The following is a 15,275-nucleotide window of genomic DNA, read 5'->3' as shown; positions in this document are numbered from 1 at the left end:
AACTGATTTCTCATCAAAAGAAAATTTATGATAAATAGTCCTGGAGACGTAATGTACAATATGGTGACTATAGTTAATAATACTGTACTGTATATTTGAAAGTTGCAGGAGAATACGTCTTAAAAGTTCTTATCAAAAAAAGAATGAGGGCTTCCCTGGTGGCGCAGTGGTTGAGAGTCTGCCTGCCGATGCAGGGGACACGGGTTCGTGCCCCGGTCCGGGAAGATCCCACGTGCCGTGGAGTGGCTGGGCCCGTGGGCCATGGCCGCTGAGCCTGCGCGTCCGGAGCCTGTGCTCCGCAACGGGAGAGGCCACAGCAGTGAGAGGCCCGCGTACCGCCAAAAAAAAAAAAAAAAAAAAAAAAAAAGAATGAAATAATGCCATTTGCAGCAACATGGTTGGACATAGAGATTATCAAACTAAGTGAAGTAAGCCAGACAGAGAAAGACAAATATTATATGATATTGCTTATATGTGGAATCTAAAAAAAACGATACAAATGAACTTACATACAAAACAGAATAGACCCACAGACATATAAAACAAACTTATGGGGGCTTCCCTGGTGGCGCAGTGGTTAAGAATCCGCCTGCCAATGCAGGGGACATGGGTTTGAGCCCTGGTCTGGGAAAGATCCCACATGCCATGGAGCAACTCAGCCCATGTGCTACAACTACTGAGCCTGCTCTCTGGAGCCCGCAAGCCACAGCTACTGAGCCCACACACCACAACTACTGAAGCCTGCATGCCTAGAGCCTGTGCTCCGCAACAAGAGAGGCCACTGCAATGAGAAGCCCATGCACCACAACGAAGAGTAGCCCCTACTCGCCACAACTAGAGAAAGCCTGTGCATAACAATGAAGACCCAATGCAGCCAAAAAATAAAAATTAATTAATTAATTCAAAAAATAAGTAAATGAAACAAACTTACGGTTACCAAAGGGAAAAGGAGGGGAGGTATAAATTAGGAGTTTGGGATTAACATGTACACACCGCTATATATAAAATAGATAACCAACAAGGACCTACTGTATAGCACAGGGAACTATACTCAATATTTTGTAATATTCTATAAGGGAAAATAATCTGAAAAAGTGTGTGTGTGTGTGTGTGTGTGTGTGTGTGTGTGTGCATACATACATATGAATCAGTTTGCAGTACACCTGAAATTAACATAAGTAATGTATAAGTATAGTTGCAAATCAACTACACTTCAATTAAAAGCAAAGTTCTTATCACAAGAAAAAAATTGTAACTATGTGTAGTGATGGACATCAACTAGACTTACTGTGATCATTTCACAATATATACAAATATCAAATCATTATGTTGTACACCTGAGACTAATATAATGTTATATGTTACTTATACCTCACTTTTAAAAGGACTCTCTAGAATTTAATATAAATTAATTCCTGCTGCAACTAGAGGGGCTGTATATTCCAATTGCCTTGGGACAGTCCAGTTTATTGTAGTTGTCCTAGAGTACTTGTTAAGAGCATTCCTTTTCACTCTCTAGAGGTGTCCCAGTTTGGATAGTGTGTTAATATAGTCCTGTTCACACAATAACCACGCTCTCACTCTGGCTCCACCATGGCTGGAGGACTTCAAACAAGTCACTCTGCTGCAAAGCACAGTGCTTGTCAAACATTCATAGCAACCAAACGCCTTCTCAAATGAAAACTCGCTACAAAAGTCCCAACGTAAGCAACAATTTGGAGTAGCACTTTATTCGTAAAAATTTCTTTCCTGTGTTCAAATTAGTGTTTACGTACAAAGCAGTTGATTCTCACTGAGGCTGTTGAGATGGACACATACATTTCAAGCCAGGAGTTGTAGCTGAAATCTTAGTCACATCCACTTTATTTCCACATTGGGTAAACCCCGGATTCACAGAAGACGTGGTGGCAAAGAGTAGCTATTTTTCAAGGGCTCCTTTCACAATCTAAGTTAACTGGATATGGCAGGAGAATCCTACGTTAGTTATGTCCAACACCTTAAAAAACTGCTACCCAACATGTATTTTAAAATTACAGTTATAAAATATTTTTTAATGGAATTTGATGCTAAGTAACGTTCGCAGAACTGTCAAAGCCCTCATTGGAACACTCGTTTGAGAAACAACTGAATGAGAGTCAGGTCACATGCAGCTCAAAAGCTTCTGTTTCTAAGGTGGTTTTTTCTGAAACTCTTGTCTGGAATCCAATGGTGGGGGGGGGAAGGAAGGAATAGCACCTTGAAGGTTTGGACTCTACTATCCATATAGCAAAAGACCCAGAAGCAAGTGGGGCTTTTAGAAGGCTGCAGGCAAAGAAGAAAGAGCCATTTAAGTGGAGCGCAAACAGTTGGACTGTTGAACTTGCACAAGGCAGAAGTGGTCCAAAAGCACAGCAGGGAGATGTCGGTAACTTTTTCCATCTGCTTCCAAGAGCCTCCAGTTTTTAAGATAAAAAGTATCATTATTCTTAAAGTGCGGGAGCCAGGGAGTAGAGATGGAAGAATGATAACAGGTTTACTGTTTTAATGCCAAGTTGGGTCATGAGTCAGCTCAGGAACTAGAGACATGGGCCAAATGTGCCTATAAGTGTAAATTTGAGCCAATTGCCAACTTTAAAAAACGAGAACGTTTCTCACAAAAGTTTGGATTTCTGGCTTTACTTATGACAACAGGAAGCTCTGGCACCAGTAGGCTGCTTTCCCCATGGTGATTCTGGGGTAGAGTCAAGGTACTTGTGTCTACCCAAGACACAGCAGTGCCCTCCATATTCCCATTGTCACTATCACTCTCTGCTGGTCACCCAGGTGCACAGCAATTGTCTAGATTACTCGTTGGCCCCTGTGGGCATTTGAATGTGCCACCCATGGAATTGATGTTTGTGCTTCTGAGTCTAAAATTAAAGTGAGGTGGTCCCAATAATAATTGGGACAGGAAGGCTCTGGGCTTTCACTTCTCAGAGTTCTTGCACCTCGGGCTCATGATTTCGAGCAAATCACAGTTACCTCTGCAAGGCTGTTTTTTCATCTCTGAAATGCATGCAGAAACTCCTGCCCTCCCTAACGTATGGGCTGTGATAAGGATCAGACTATAGCACCTGGTGTTTTATAATCTATAAAGCTCTGTGGTCCACATTTGTGTTTTAGTTGGTCTCACATCCATCCATCCCCCCTTGACCTGCTACAAGCACCCTAGTTTCCCTGGGGAATAGCCTCTCCCCTTCTCAGTCTACATGGTTAGGTGGTGTTGACTCCATCCTCAGCCTGGATGGGCATGGGGTCAGGCCCACCAATCAGAGTGTTGCGTTCTTCCCAGAGATAGCTTTGTGTTCCGGGATGGGTGTATGAGCTAATTGGGGCTAATAGACTTAGAACCAGGACTTTGGTTCCAACTGTTGGAAAAGGGAAACTCTCTTTTCTACTGAACTTTGCTGTCATGTTGCTAACTTGGGGGTGTTGGGTCTGTAAATGGAGCTGACAAGGAGGAGAAAAAAACAGAAAGATGGTAGGAAGCAAGGTCTGGGTCACATAATCGGAGGCTTTGGGTCCAGATATACATCAACACATACAGTCTTTTTGCTTCAGGTTGAATGGGGCTAACTCACTGGAGACACGGGGGGGTTTACACTAGCAGGCAGACTTGTGAGCATTTGTTTGATTTAGATTCGTTTCCCTGGGCACTCCCTGATCTTGAGTCCTGGAGTGCTCCTGCAGCAGCAATCAGCTCTTCTCTCTGCCTGGATTTGACCATCTACACTGCTTTTTTGAAGTTCTTGAGAGAGTCCTGTTGTGAGATTCTTGATGAAGGGCACTGGAAACGTTCACAGATGAGATAGCCATGTGTGGTGGGGGCAATGAAGCCATTGGAGGTTGGGATGATTCTGTTCACCACGGCATGGACAAACTGGATGGCCAGCAGTGTGCCTGTCGGGGGAAGAGGAGGGGAGGGTACAACTGATAAAAATGTGGCCACAGAGATCCAATCTCACACATTGAGAGTTGGCTGCATGGGGTCAAATCTCTGCTATGCCCCTTACTAGCTTAGGCATGAAAGCCAGCCTCTCAGAGTCCCTCTTGCTTCATCTGCAATATGTGAACAATAACTGAGCCTACCTGCTGAGGGGAATTCTGAAGATTTGAAGATGTCATGCATGTCAGGTGCTAACTATCAGTTTCAGCCAGCGCGAATTCAGTAAATATTATTATTGGAGGAGGAATGGGAAGACATGTTGTGAACCTGCACGGGATGGGCTTTTAAGGCCACAATTCACAGACCTCACCTTCTGAGCCATCATCTTTTGGCCAGGCATCTTTGTTACTCTGTATTAGACTACAATGTATTAGATTATAATGTATTCAATTATAATGATGCAATCACAATGTTTTCAGTTATACTGTATTCGATTACAGTGTATTCAACTCTACCTGATATTCACTCAGCCACTTACTTGCTTTGTGACCTTGGGAAAGTTCCTTAATCACTCTGAACTTCAGCTTCTTCATTTGTCAGATGGAGATAGCAATAGCTCCTAAACCCCTGCCAGTGTCTTAAGGGTTCCTTTCTCTATAGGAGAATGTGACAGAGGTGACCATGGGGACTAGGCAGACCAGCTTGAAACCACAGCCCACTCCATCTCTCAGAGCCTCAAATTTTGTAAAGTGGTGATGCCTATTGAGAGAATTAAGTGGCGTGGTGACAGTACTCAGGACACAAGAAATGTTAACTCCTGTTACTATGTCCTTAGTGTAATATTGAACAGAGTGAGAGATGTGAGGTTTTCAAAGTGGTTGATCTTAAGATGCCTCAAACATTTACAGGGTCTAAGGAAAGAGAATGAATGAAGGTCAACATCCTATGAGATACAACATGTGAACATTGAAAATCTAGCTAATAAACTATTAAATGAAACATGTTCTATCCTTCTACACTGATGGATGTACCTTCAGAACCACCTGGAAGATCAGGTTTGGGTTGAGGATTCTTGGGCTCCTCAGTTACATGCCAGAATGTAATGGTGTGGGACAGCCCAGCTGTCTGTGGCTTGCCCACTTCTCTTCCCACATCCAGCTCCATCTTATATCCCTAGAGGCCTCAGATACATACATGTGAACCCCCCAACGTAGCTCACACATCCAGACTCCATGCACACTACTCCAAGACCACCCTCCAAGTCTGGGGGTGTATACACAAGAGGCACAGCCCACTTTCAGAAAGATAGAGCTGGGGAAGAGGCCTGCACAGGCCCTAAAGAGGGCTCCTGGGCAGGTGGGGAGTGTGTTCTGGAGTTCTAGGTACGCAGAGCATGGGTCTAGAGGAGGAGGTAAGCTCCCATTGGGTCTGTCCCCTGAGCCTGCAGATACTTCTCTAAGCAGAGGGACCCAGCTAGGGGAGGCTGGAGTGGGGCCCTCTAATGGCCAGGATCCAGAACAGAGTCCTTCATTTCCAGATCTAAGCTCAGTCCTACCTGCAAAGCAAAATGACTCACCATCCAGCACACTCCAGACGATTATGGAGCGATCTTTCAAGCCTGTGTAGACGTACTTGTCATCCTTGGAGAAGCAAGCACATTGGACACCTCTACAGTAAGAACTCTGCTGAAAAAGGTAATGTGATCTTGATTTCAGACTGAAAGACACCTAGGAGTGCAGCCTCAAGGCACTCGTATGGGAAGCCAGACTTATAAGCACCTTTTGAGAGATGGATCAAGTTAAAACCTGGAAAGATGGGTAGCATCAATATTCCCAGGACCAAAACACGTCTTCAAAGAGATTGGATTGAGAGGATTAGTGACATTTTGCACTGGAGAATGGGAATTATAGGGTTTAATTTCTTAAATGACCTTGGTTATACAAGTATTAGCTCCAATTGTATTTAATTAAAAGCTATATGCTAAATGCAATTTAGGATCCTAGAACAGAAAAAGAGAATTCACTGAAAAACATATGATCCCAATAAAGTTGATAGCTAATGATATTGTTCCCATGTTACTTTCTTAGTTTTGACAAACGTACTCTAGTTGCATAAGATGTTAATATCAGGGGAAGCTGGGTGAGGGGTAGGTAAATGGGAACATTTGCATTATCTTCACAACTTAATCTGTAAATCTAAAATCATTCCAGGGACTTTCCTGGTGGTCCAGTGGTTGGGATTTCACCTTCCAATGCGGGGGGTGCGGGTTCGATCCCTGCTTGGGGAGCTAAGATCCCACATGCCTTGCAGCCAAGAAACCAAGACATGTAACAGAAGCAATGTTGTAACAAATTTGATAAAGACTTTAAAAAATGGTCCCCATAAAAAAAAAAAATCTCAGAAAAAAATCATTCCAAATTAAGTTTTATTTTTTAAAAAAAACCAAAAAGCTAGGTGTATTTAACTGCTGTGGTGACATTTCCCATCTCAACGAGGCAAAAGATTACTTACATCTGAGCCTTACAGTGGCTTCATAAAAATAAATGTCAAGTGGGATGAGGGCTTTTTAAGACAAAACTACACATATTCTGTTCTCTTAGTTACAAGATCATCTCCCTTAGTTTATTAACAATTTTTATATCTTGCAACCTAAGGTATAATCTTTGTTCTCCATCTGAGAAACTGGAATAATAGCAACAACCTTACAAGATTGTTGTGAGGATTAAATTATAGAATGATATTTTAATATGTATATTTTGCATAATTACATAATGTGAATTTGTAAATATATAATACAGCTCTTAATCATATTGATACAAAAATTATAACTCCTTACGAGATGGACAGTGCAAACTGTCTTAGACATTTTGTATGAAAAGAAGTCACCAGTTTCCCTTTTCAGAGCCTTCACAGTTGCTGTTCCTTCTGCCTAGAATGCTGTTCCACAAGACTTATCTGACCGTCTTAAATAGCAGCCCTTGCCCATCTCTACCTCTCTTTATCTTGCCCTATTTTTCTTCAAAGCTCTTGCTGCACCCCAACCATCATGTATTTGCTGCTTTGTTTTTTTGTTTGTTTTTTTTTTTTTTTTTTTGCGGTACGCGGGCCTCTCACTGTTGTGGCCTCTCCCGCTGCGGAGCACAGGCTCCGGACGTGCAGGCTCAGCGGCCATGGCTCCCGGGCCCAGCCGCTCCGCGGCATGTGGGATCCTCTCGGACCGGGGCACGAACCTGTGTCCCCTGCATCGGCAGGCGGACTCTCAACCACTGCGCCACCAGGGAAGCCCTGATTCACTTTTTTATAAAGCAGAAACTAACACAACATTGTAAAGCAATTATACTGCAATAAAGACGTTAAAAAAAAAAAAAAAGTACTTCTCTGAAGACTCTGGGGGGAGCCAGCCCTGCCAATGCCTTGCTTTCGGGCTTCTGGCCCCTAGAACAGTGAGTGAAGAAATTCTTGTTGTTTTAAGCCACCAGGTTTGTATAGTAATTTGTGACAGGACATTTGTTTTGATTTTAGAGAGATGAGGAAGTGGCAGGCACTGGAATAATGGGACTAGCATGGGACAACCAGGAGGTAGGAAAGGCCTGGTGTGTTTGAAGACCAGCATGGAGGCCAGTGCGGCTGGAGCAGAGTGAAGGAAGGGGAGGTGAGTGAGAGGAAGGGGTGCCAGATTTAGCAAAACAACAACTGCAACAACAACAGGACACCCAGTTAAATTGGAATTTCAGAGGAACAGTGAAATTTTTATGAGTATATCCCACAATGTTATGTGGGATATACTTATACTAAAAACTTGTTGTTTACCTGAAATTTAACTGAGTGCTCTGTATTTTATCTGGCAACCCTACCCAAGGGGACTTGTTCTCTTGTGTTCCAAATACTGTCTGAGTGAACGTTTTGTTGAGAGGACCCCTAGCAGCGCAGGGAGGTGGGTGAAGGCCAGATTATGCATGGCCTTCCAGGCCCCATACGGGAGAGAGTGCAGGCCCTGCTTCTGCTCAGCCAGTAAAGGCACCATGGGACACACTGCAGCAGCTGGCAGAGAAACTCAGCTGTTTGTGTGTTTATTGTTTTTTTTGAGTGGGAAGGAAGCCGCCCCCTTACTTTATAAAAAGATCTCTGTCCCTGGAACACCACAGATCGCCTGCTAAGTCACGCATTTCCATTGGCACCGACAGCTCAGGTCTCGGTGTGGGTGCTGGGTTAACATGACCTCATTCAAGTGGATACCCTGTGCTTTCCCAGGAGTTATGGCTGACAAGATAGGCAAGCCAATTCTTCCAGAGGTTCAGAAATAAAACATTGTCGGTAAATAAACAAACATTCAGCATCTTATTTGAGGCTGCAGAGTCAAGCCTGACTATGAATTCAAATCCCAGCCCCTCCACTTACAGCTGTGTGACCTCAGGCAAGTTACCTAACTTCTCTGTGCCTCAGTTTCCTCATCTATAAATGAGAATAATAAAAGTGCCTACCTCCCAGGGCTATTGGGGTGTAAAGGAATTAACACATGTTAACTGTTTAGGATGAGTTCTAACACACTGTAAATACCCAAGTATTAACTACTGTTATTACAAGGTTAACTCTCTCATTGAGGAGTTACGGTATGAGGCTCTCTGCTGTGCATCTCACATGTGACATCTCGGTTTCGCCTCAAGACAATCCCTGGATCAGGTCAGGTCACTGAGGGCTGGGGGCTGAGTCTGCCTTATGTCTCTCCATGCTCCCTGTGGAACTACTTTTATTGAACTGTGCTTGAATGATAGCCTCACATGGAAGGATGTTATGGATGAAACATGTGTGTGGGAAACTGAAGAAATGCACCAAAATATCTGCTGTCCAAGGATATTTGCATTATACTCTTATGCAGTAAAGGATGAGCTCAGCAGGCCTGGGACATCCACACCTTGCACATGAAAGATTTGGTCCTCGTCTGGCTCCTGGAAGGTGACCTCTAAGCCCTTGGAATGTCCTGCCTAAAAGGAGTATCTTTGTTACCCTGAGGCCTTGGGCCACACTGCATGGTCTATGCTCAGAGTGTGACGTATGGTGGGAGCTTTGGGACATGCCGTATCAGCTTGACCTCAGGGGTGGGGCTGGTGATTCAAGTTAGCTGTGCAAGGATCAGCCGTGTCTACATGACCATCTACCAGTGAAAAGCCCGGACGCCAAGGCTGGGGTGAGATTTCCTGGTTGGCCGGACGCCATGGATGTTGTCATCCATCATTGCTGGGTAAGTAATCACTGCTTGCAAGACTCCACTGGAGGAAGACAAGCTTGTGCTTGGTCTCTCCTGGACTCTGCCCCGTGTGCCTCTTCCTTTTGCTGATTTTAATCGGTACCCTTTTGCTGCAATACACTGTAACTGTGAGTGTAACAGCTCTTCTGAGTTCTGTGAGCCCTAAAACATCATCAGACCTGAAGATGATCTTGGGGACCCCTGATTCTATTTATCAATGAAATCTTGCCTGATCTTAGCTGACTTAAGATTGAGGTACATCTTGCAAGCAAAGGTTGGTTCCCAAAACTGTGGATGGAAAAACTGCTCAGGCTCCTTCTTCTCACTGGATGCTGGAAAGAGCCACACTTGAAACCCAACTGTAACAAGTTGCTAGGTCACTGAGGTCCTCAATGCCTTTGGTCTCAGTCTTGATTCTATTTTGTGCTCATTTTCTTTTGTCTTTTGTTCCTGTTCCCCATGCTTATTTTATACACACTTAAGTCACTTGAAATTCTTTTGGAAACAAGATGGAGGGTATACATCATTCAACCTGCCGTCAGTCAATCTTAGAGGATAAGCATTTATCTACTGGACCTGCACTCTCCAATACGGTTGGCACAAGTCACACGTGGCTATTAATGAGGCTGGTCTCAAGAGATGAGCCATAAGTATAAAATACATGCTAGAGATCAAAAACTTCACACAAGAATTTTAAAAGTAATGTGAAATATACCATTAAAATCATACTGATTTCATGTTGGCTTTTGGGGTCTATGGTATTAAATAAGATATATCATTAACACAAATGTCACCTGTTTCTTTTTACCTTTTTAACGAGGGTCAGGAGAAAATTCACAGTATAAATGTGGCTCACATTCGTAGTCTGCATTACTGGACAGTGCTGGTGTGAAGTGTCTTTGGTCCCTGGAAATGGCTTTGTAAAAATCAGACTGATTTAAGGGCAGTGAAAGTAATCTGTATGATACTATAACGATGGATATACATCGTTATACATTTGTCCAGACCCACAGAATATGCAACACTAAGAGTGAACCATAATGTTAGCTATGGAGTTTGAGTGAGGATGCTGTGTCAGTGTAGGTTCATCAGTTGTAACAAATTCATCACTCTGGTGGGCCATATTGAAAATGGGGGAGGCTGTGTGTGAGTGGGAGCACAGCCCCACACACGGGTATATGGAACTCTCCGTATCTTCTGTTTGGCTGTGAACCTAAGACTGCGCTAAAATTTTTTCTTTAAAAAAAAATCGGGATGTGGAGCACCTGTTGGTCACCTCTACCAGGTAGCCTTCCCTGATTGCTTCAGACTAAGGAAAGGGAATCCTGTCACATGTTCCTATAGCCCCTGTTTCTTATCTTGACATAGCACCAACCAGTCTTTCTTGTGGCTGGGGTAGTGTGGGCTGAGTGTACCCTATCCTCTCACCCTACCTCCCTCTATCCCTGTGACTCTCTGGCAGGAATAACCACTCCCATTTCCAAGATAATGGACCGGAAGCCCAGAAAGGTTCAGAGATTTATCCAGAACATGTGTTGGCAAACTACAACCCGTGGGTGAAAATTGCCTGGTCCCCGATTTTTATATGTGAGCTAATAGTTTTTAAGTTTTTTACATGCTTGAAAAAACTAAAATAAGATTACTATTTCATAACACATGAAAATGGTATGAAATTCAAATTTCAGCATCCATGAAAGTTTTATTGGCGCATAGCCATACTCACTTTAAATATCGTCCATGGAGGCTTTCGAATTACAAGGGCAGGGTTGGATAGTTGTGACAGAGGCAGGCAATGATGTTTATTTACTATGAGGCTCTTTGCAGAAAAAGTTTGCTGACCCTCTTCCCCCTTCCCCCAAGCCCCTCTCCACTTCCAACCAAATCCAGAGTTGCCGCCTCATGACTCCAAATGAGAGCTAAATGCTACCTGCAGCGAGAAGGGACTCATCTTCAGAGACCACCAGGAACCCCATGGCTTCTGGAAGCTTCTCCAGCAGGCTGTCTCCTTCGGAGGAAACCCGTGCAGAATCAAGGGTGTCCATCAAGCATTTCCACTGGGTTAAGTGTTCAGGGTCAAGAGCTTGCATTTGACGCAGGGCTCTGCCACTCACCAGCTCTGTGATCCTAAGCAAATTCCTTAGCCCCTGGCTGCCTCAGTTACCTCATCTGTTAAATGGGAGATGATACCAGGACTGCCTCACAGGGCTATCGTGGTTAAGAAGTACATAGGATGGTTCCCTCTGGCCCATAATCAGTCCTCCCAAAGTGGCAGCTATTATTATTACTGTTGACATTGTTTTCATAACCAACTCGGGGACCCAGAGAACATCCCAGCACTCTAGTTTTCTACCCCCAGAGGCGCTCTGAAGATCTCAAATAAAGTCGAAAGGTAGGTTGGAGCCGGAGGAGGGCAGCATCATTCTCCCCATTCTCGAGTGGCAGAAATGAATTGGTTTTGTTCAGATCTAAGAGGAAGGTTTGGGGTTTCTTTTTTTCCTTTCTTTCTTTTTGCTTTTGTTTTTGTTTTAAGCAAGGGCAGGAGGAAGTGAATTTCTACATGGCTGTTGATGAAATAAAAATTATATTTTAATTTATAGTTTACAAAACTAATTTATATGTTAAGGCAGGACAAGAAAAAATTAAACATAAAATTCTCTCTCTGTGTTAGTTTGGGTATTCTCCTCCCCTAAGGTGCGGTGTGGTTTGCATTACACGTTAACCAGAGCTCCTCAAAGATGGGAGTGCCTGCTCAACCGTAAACATCAATTTTTTCCCCCTTTCTTCTGACACTAGCAATGTAACTTCTTAAAAGAATTGTGTTCCTCTATGACATAAATCACAGCAAGATCCTTTTTGACCCACCTCCTAGAGAAATGGAAATAAAAACAAAAATAAACAAATAGGACCTAATGAAACTTAAAAGCTTTTGCACAGCAAAGGAAACCATAAACAAGACCAAAAGACAAGCCTCCGAATGGGAGAAAATATTTGCAAATGAAGCAACGGACAAAGGATTAATCTCCAAAATTTACCAGCAGCTCATGCAGCTCAATAACAAAAAAACAAACAACCCAATCCAAAAATGGGCAGAAGACCTATGTAGACATTTCTCCAAAGAAGATATACAGATGGCCAACAAACACATGAAAGAATGCTCAACATCACTAATCATTAGAGAAATGCAAATCAATGCATTAGAGAAATGCAAATCAAAACTACAATGAGGTATCACCTCACACCAGTCAGAATGGCCATCATCAAAAAAATCTAGAAACAGGGGCTTCCCTGATGGCGCAGTAGTTGAGAGTCCACCTGATGATGCAGGGGACATGGGTTCGTGCCCCGGTCTGGGAGGATCCCACATGCCGCGGAGTGGCTGGGCCCGTGAGCCATGGCCGCTGAGCCTGCGCGTCCGGAGCCTCTGCTCCACAACGGGAGAGGCCACAACAGTGAGAGGCCCGCATACCGCAAAAAAAAAAAAAAAAAAAATCTAGAAACAATAAATGCTGGAGAGAGTGTGGAGAAAAGGGAACACTCTTGCACTGTTGGTGGGAATGTAAATTGATACAGCCACTATGGAGAACGTACGGAGGTTCCTTAAAAACTAAAAATAGAACTACCATACGACCCAACAATCCCACTACTGGGCATATACCCTGAGAAAACCATAATTCAGAAAGAGTCATGTACCAAAATGTTCATTGCAGCTCTATTTACAATAGCCAGGACATGGAAGCAACCTAAGTGTCCATCAACAGATGAATGGATAAAGAAGATGTGGCACATATACACAATGGGATATTACTCAGCCATAAAAAGAAACGAAATTGAGTTATTGGTAGTGAGGTGGGTGGACCTAGAGTCTGTCATACAGAGTGAAGTATGTCAGAAAGAGAAAAACAAATACCGTATGCTAACACATATATATGGAATCTAAGGAAAAAAAATAAGGTCATGAAGAACCTGGGGCAAGACGGGAATAAAGAGAATGGACTTCTCCTACTAGAGAATGGACTTGAGGATATGGGGAGGGGGAAGGGTAAGCTGTGACAAAGTGAGAGAGTAGCATGGACATATATACACTACCAAATGTAAAATAGACAGCTAGTGGGAAGCAGCTGCATAGCACAGGGAGGTCAGCTTGGTGCTTTGTGACCACCTAGAGGGGTGGGATAGGGAGGGTGGGAGGGAGGGAGATGCAAGAGGGAAGAGATATGGGAACATATGTATATGTATAACTGATTCGCTTTGTTATAAAGCAGAAACTAACACACCATTGTAAAGGAATTATACTCCAATAAAGATGTTAAAAAAAAAAAAAAAAGAGTAGTGTTCTTTCCCAGCTCTGTAGGGGGTCGTGGTGACTCGCTGCTCGCTTTGTACTTGTTTACCGGGCTTGTATATCCTTGGTGAACTTTATGTAAAATACCAGCATGTCATTCTGATGTATGATCGTTTGTCTCAAAAATGTATATGACTGTGCCTTCGACTTCCAACAGGCAGCACAGTTCTCAGAGCTTTCTGAGAATCTGCTTCCCGGGTTATAATCCTCAGTTTAGCTCAAATAAAATTCCCTTTTTTCTTCTTCTTTTTTTTTTTTTTTTTGCGGTACGCGGGCCTCTCACTGTTGTGGCCTCTCCCGCTGTGGAGCACAGGCTCCGGATGCGCAGGCTCAGCGGCCATGGCTCACGGGCCCAGCCGCTCCGCGGCACGTGGGATCCTCCCAGACCGGGGCACGAACCCGCATCCCCTGCATCGGCAGGCGGAGTCTCAACCACTGCGCCACCAGGGAAGCCCCCTTTTTTCTTCTTAACTTGATAGTTAATTGAATTTTCGTCGACAGTGTTATTGCTGATTTTTTCAAAAACGTGATTCTTTTAAAACTTAAAAAAATTACACTGTAATACTGTATAATTTAAAAAAAAGAAGAAGAAATAGCCAGAGCTCCCCACGAGCATCTTTTCACCTTCCCCGCCGTTCTGCTTTCTCCCTGGAAGGCATCTTTGTCTATGTTTGCTGAGAATCCGTTTGTGTAGGTAAACATTTACACAAGCCTCCTTTCTCCACCATCCCTCGTAGATATTGTTCTGCAAGTTGCTTTTTTCGCTTAATGTGTCTGGGGTAGCGGTTCTCAACTGGAGCAAGGGGTGATTTTGTCCCTCCCCGCTGAGAACACTGGGCAACGTCTTAGAGACATTTTTGGTTGTAAAGATAGGGCAGATGCTCTGCATCGAGTGGGCAGTGGCTACGGATGCTGCTGAACACCCTACAACGCATAGGACGGCCCCCAATGGCAAAGAAGGACCTGGCCCCAGCTGTCAATGGCACCCAGGTGTAGCATAGCGCTTAAGAGCATGGACCCTAGAGCCAGACTGCTTGAGTTCAAATCCTGTCTGTGACACTTCCTAGCTGTGTGACCTTAGGCAAATGACTTCATCTCTCTGTGCTTCAGTTTAACGCATCTGTAACATAGAGATAATGGCAGCAGCTACATCTTAGCTGTGTTTTGAGGGTTAAATGAGATAATAGGTATAAAAGTCCCTGGAATAGCCCTTAGTACACAGTGAGCGCTATGTGAGAGTTTATTATTTCCATGAAAGTATCTCTAGGCCAGGGGTCAGCAAATTTTCCTGTAATGGGCCAGATAGTAAACACTTTAGACTTTGTGGCCATGTGGTCTCAACTTTGCCATTAGAGCACAAATGCAGCCACAGACCGTACGTAGACAAACGGTGTGGTTATGTGCCAAGACAACGTCATTTATGGACATTAAATACGGATTCTATGGAATTTTCACATGTCACAAGATATTCTTCTTTTAAAAATCGTTTTTCAACCATTAAAATCAGAAAAACCATTCTCAGCTCATGGGCTGAACAAAAACAGGCAGTGGGCCAGAGTTAGATGACCACTGCTCAAGGCTATCTAATTTTTTATAGTTATGTAATCTTCCATGGTATAAAATTTCCTTAATTCACTTAACTATTTTCCCATAGATGGACATTTCAGATCATGTCAATGTTTTGCTATTACATGGAGGGATACTATCGTCAAGGCTGGTCTCATTTTAAGTGAGGGGTATATATCTGAAGATCTCAGATAATACAAAACATGACAAATTTGAGA

At 43.5% G+C, this 15,275-nt stretch overlaps 1 protein-coding gene across 1 annotated transcript in view; it reads right to left on the bottom strand.

The window, feature by feature from the left end:
• Nucleotides 1–3,492: 3,492 nt before the first annotated feature.
• The window catches only part of NWD1 (NACHT and WD repeat domain containing 1), a gene marked incomplete at its 5' end in the record, with an annotated part of 63,695 nt that continues 51,912 nt past the window's right edge, over nucleotides 3,493–15,275 (bottom strand). Inside the window, 4 exon segments of the mRNA XM_079918691.1 lie at nucleotides 3,493–3,745; nucleotides 3,749–3,918; nucleotides 5,481–5,589; nucleotides 11,081–11,167. Of these exon segments, the coding sequence (XP_079774817.1) occupies nucleotides 3,617–3,745; nucleotides 3,749–3,918; nucleotides 5,481–5,589; nucleotides 11,081–11,167 (495 nt within the window). The 3' untranslated portion in view covers nucleotides 3,493–3,616.

The sequence above is a fragment of the Stenella coeruleoalba genome, assembly GCF_951394435.1.
Source record: "Stenella coeruleoalba genome assembly, chromosome: 3".
Lineage (NCBI taxonomy): Eukaryota > Metazoa > Chordata > Mammalia > Artiodactyla > Delphinidae > Stenella > Stenella coeruleoalba.
Note: the sequence above shows the minus strand (reverse complement) of the source record. Positions and strands in the feature narration are given on the sequence as shown.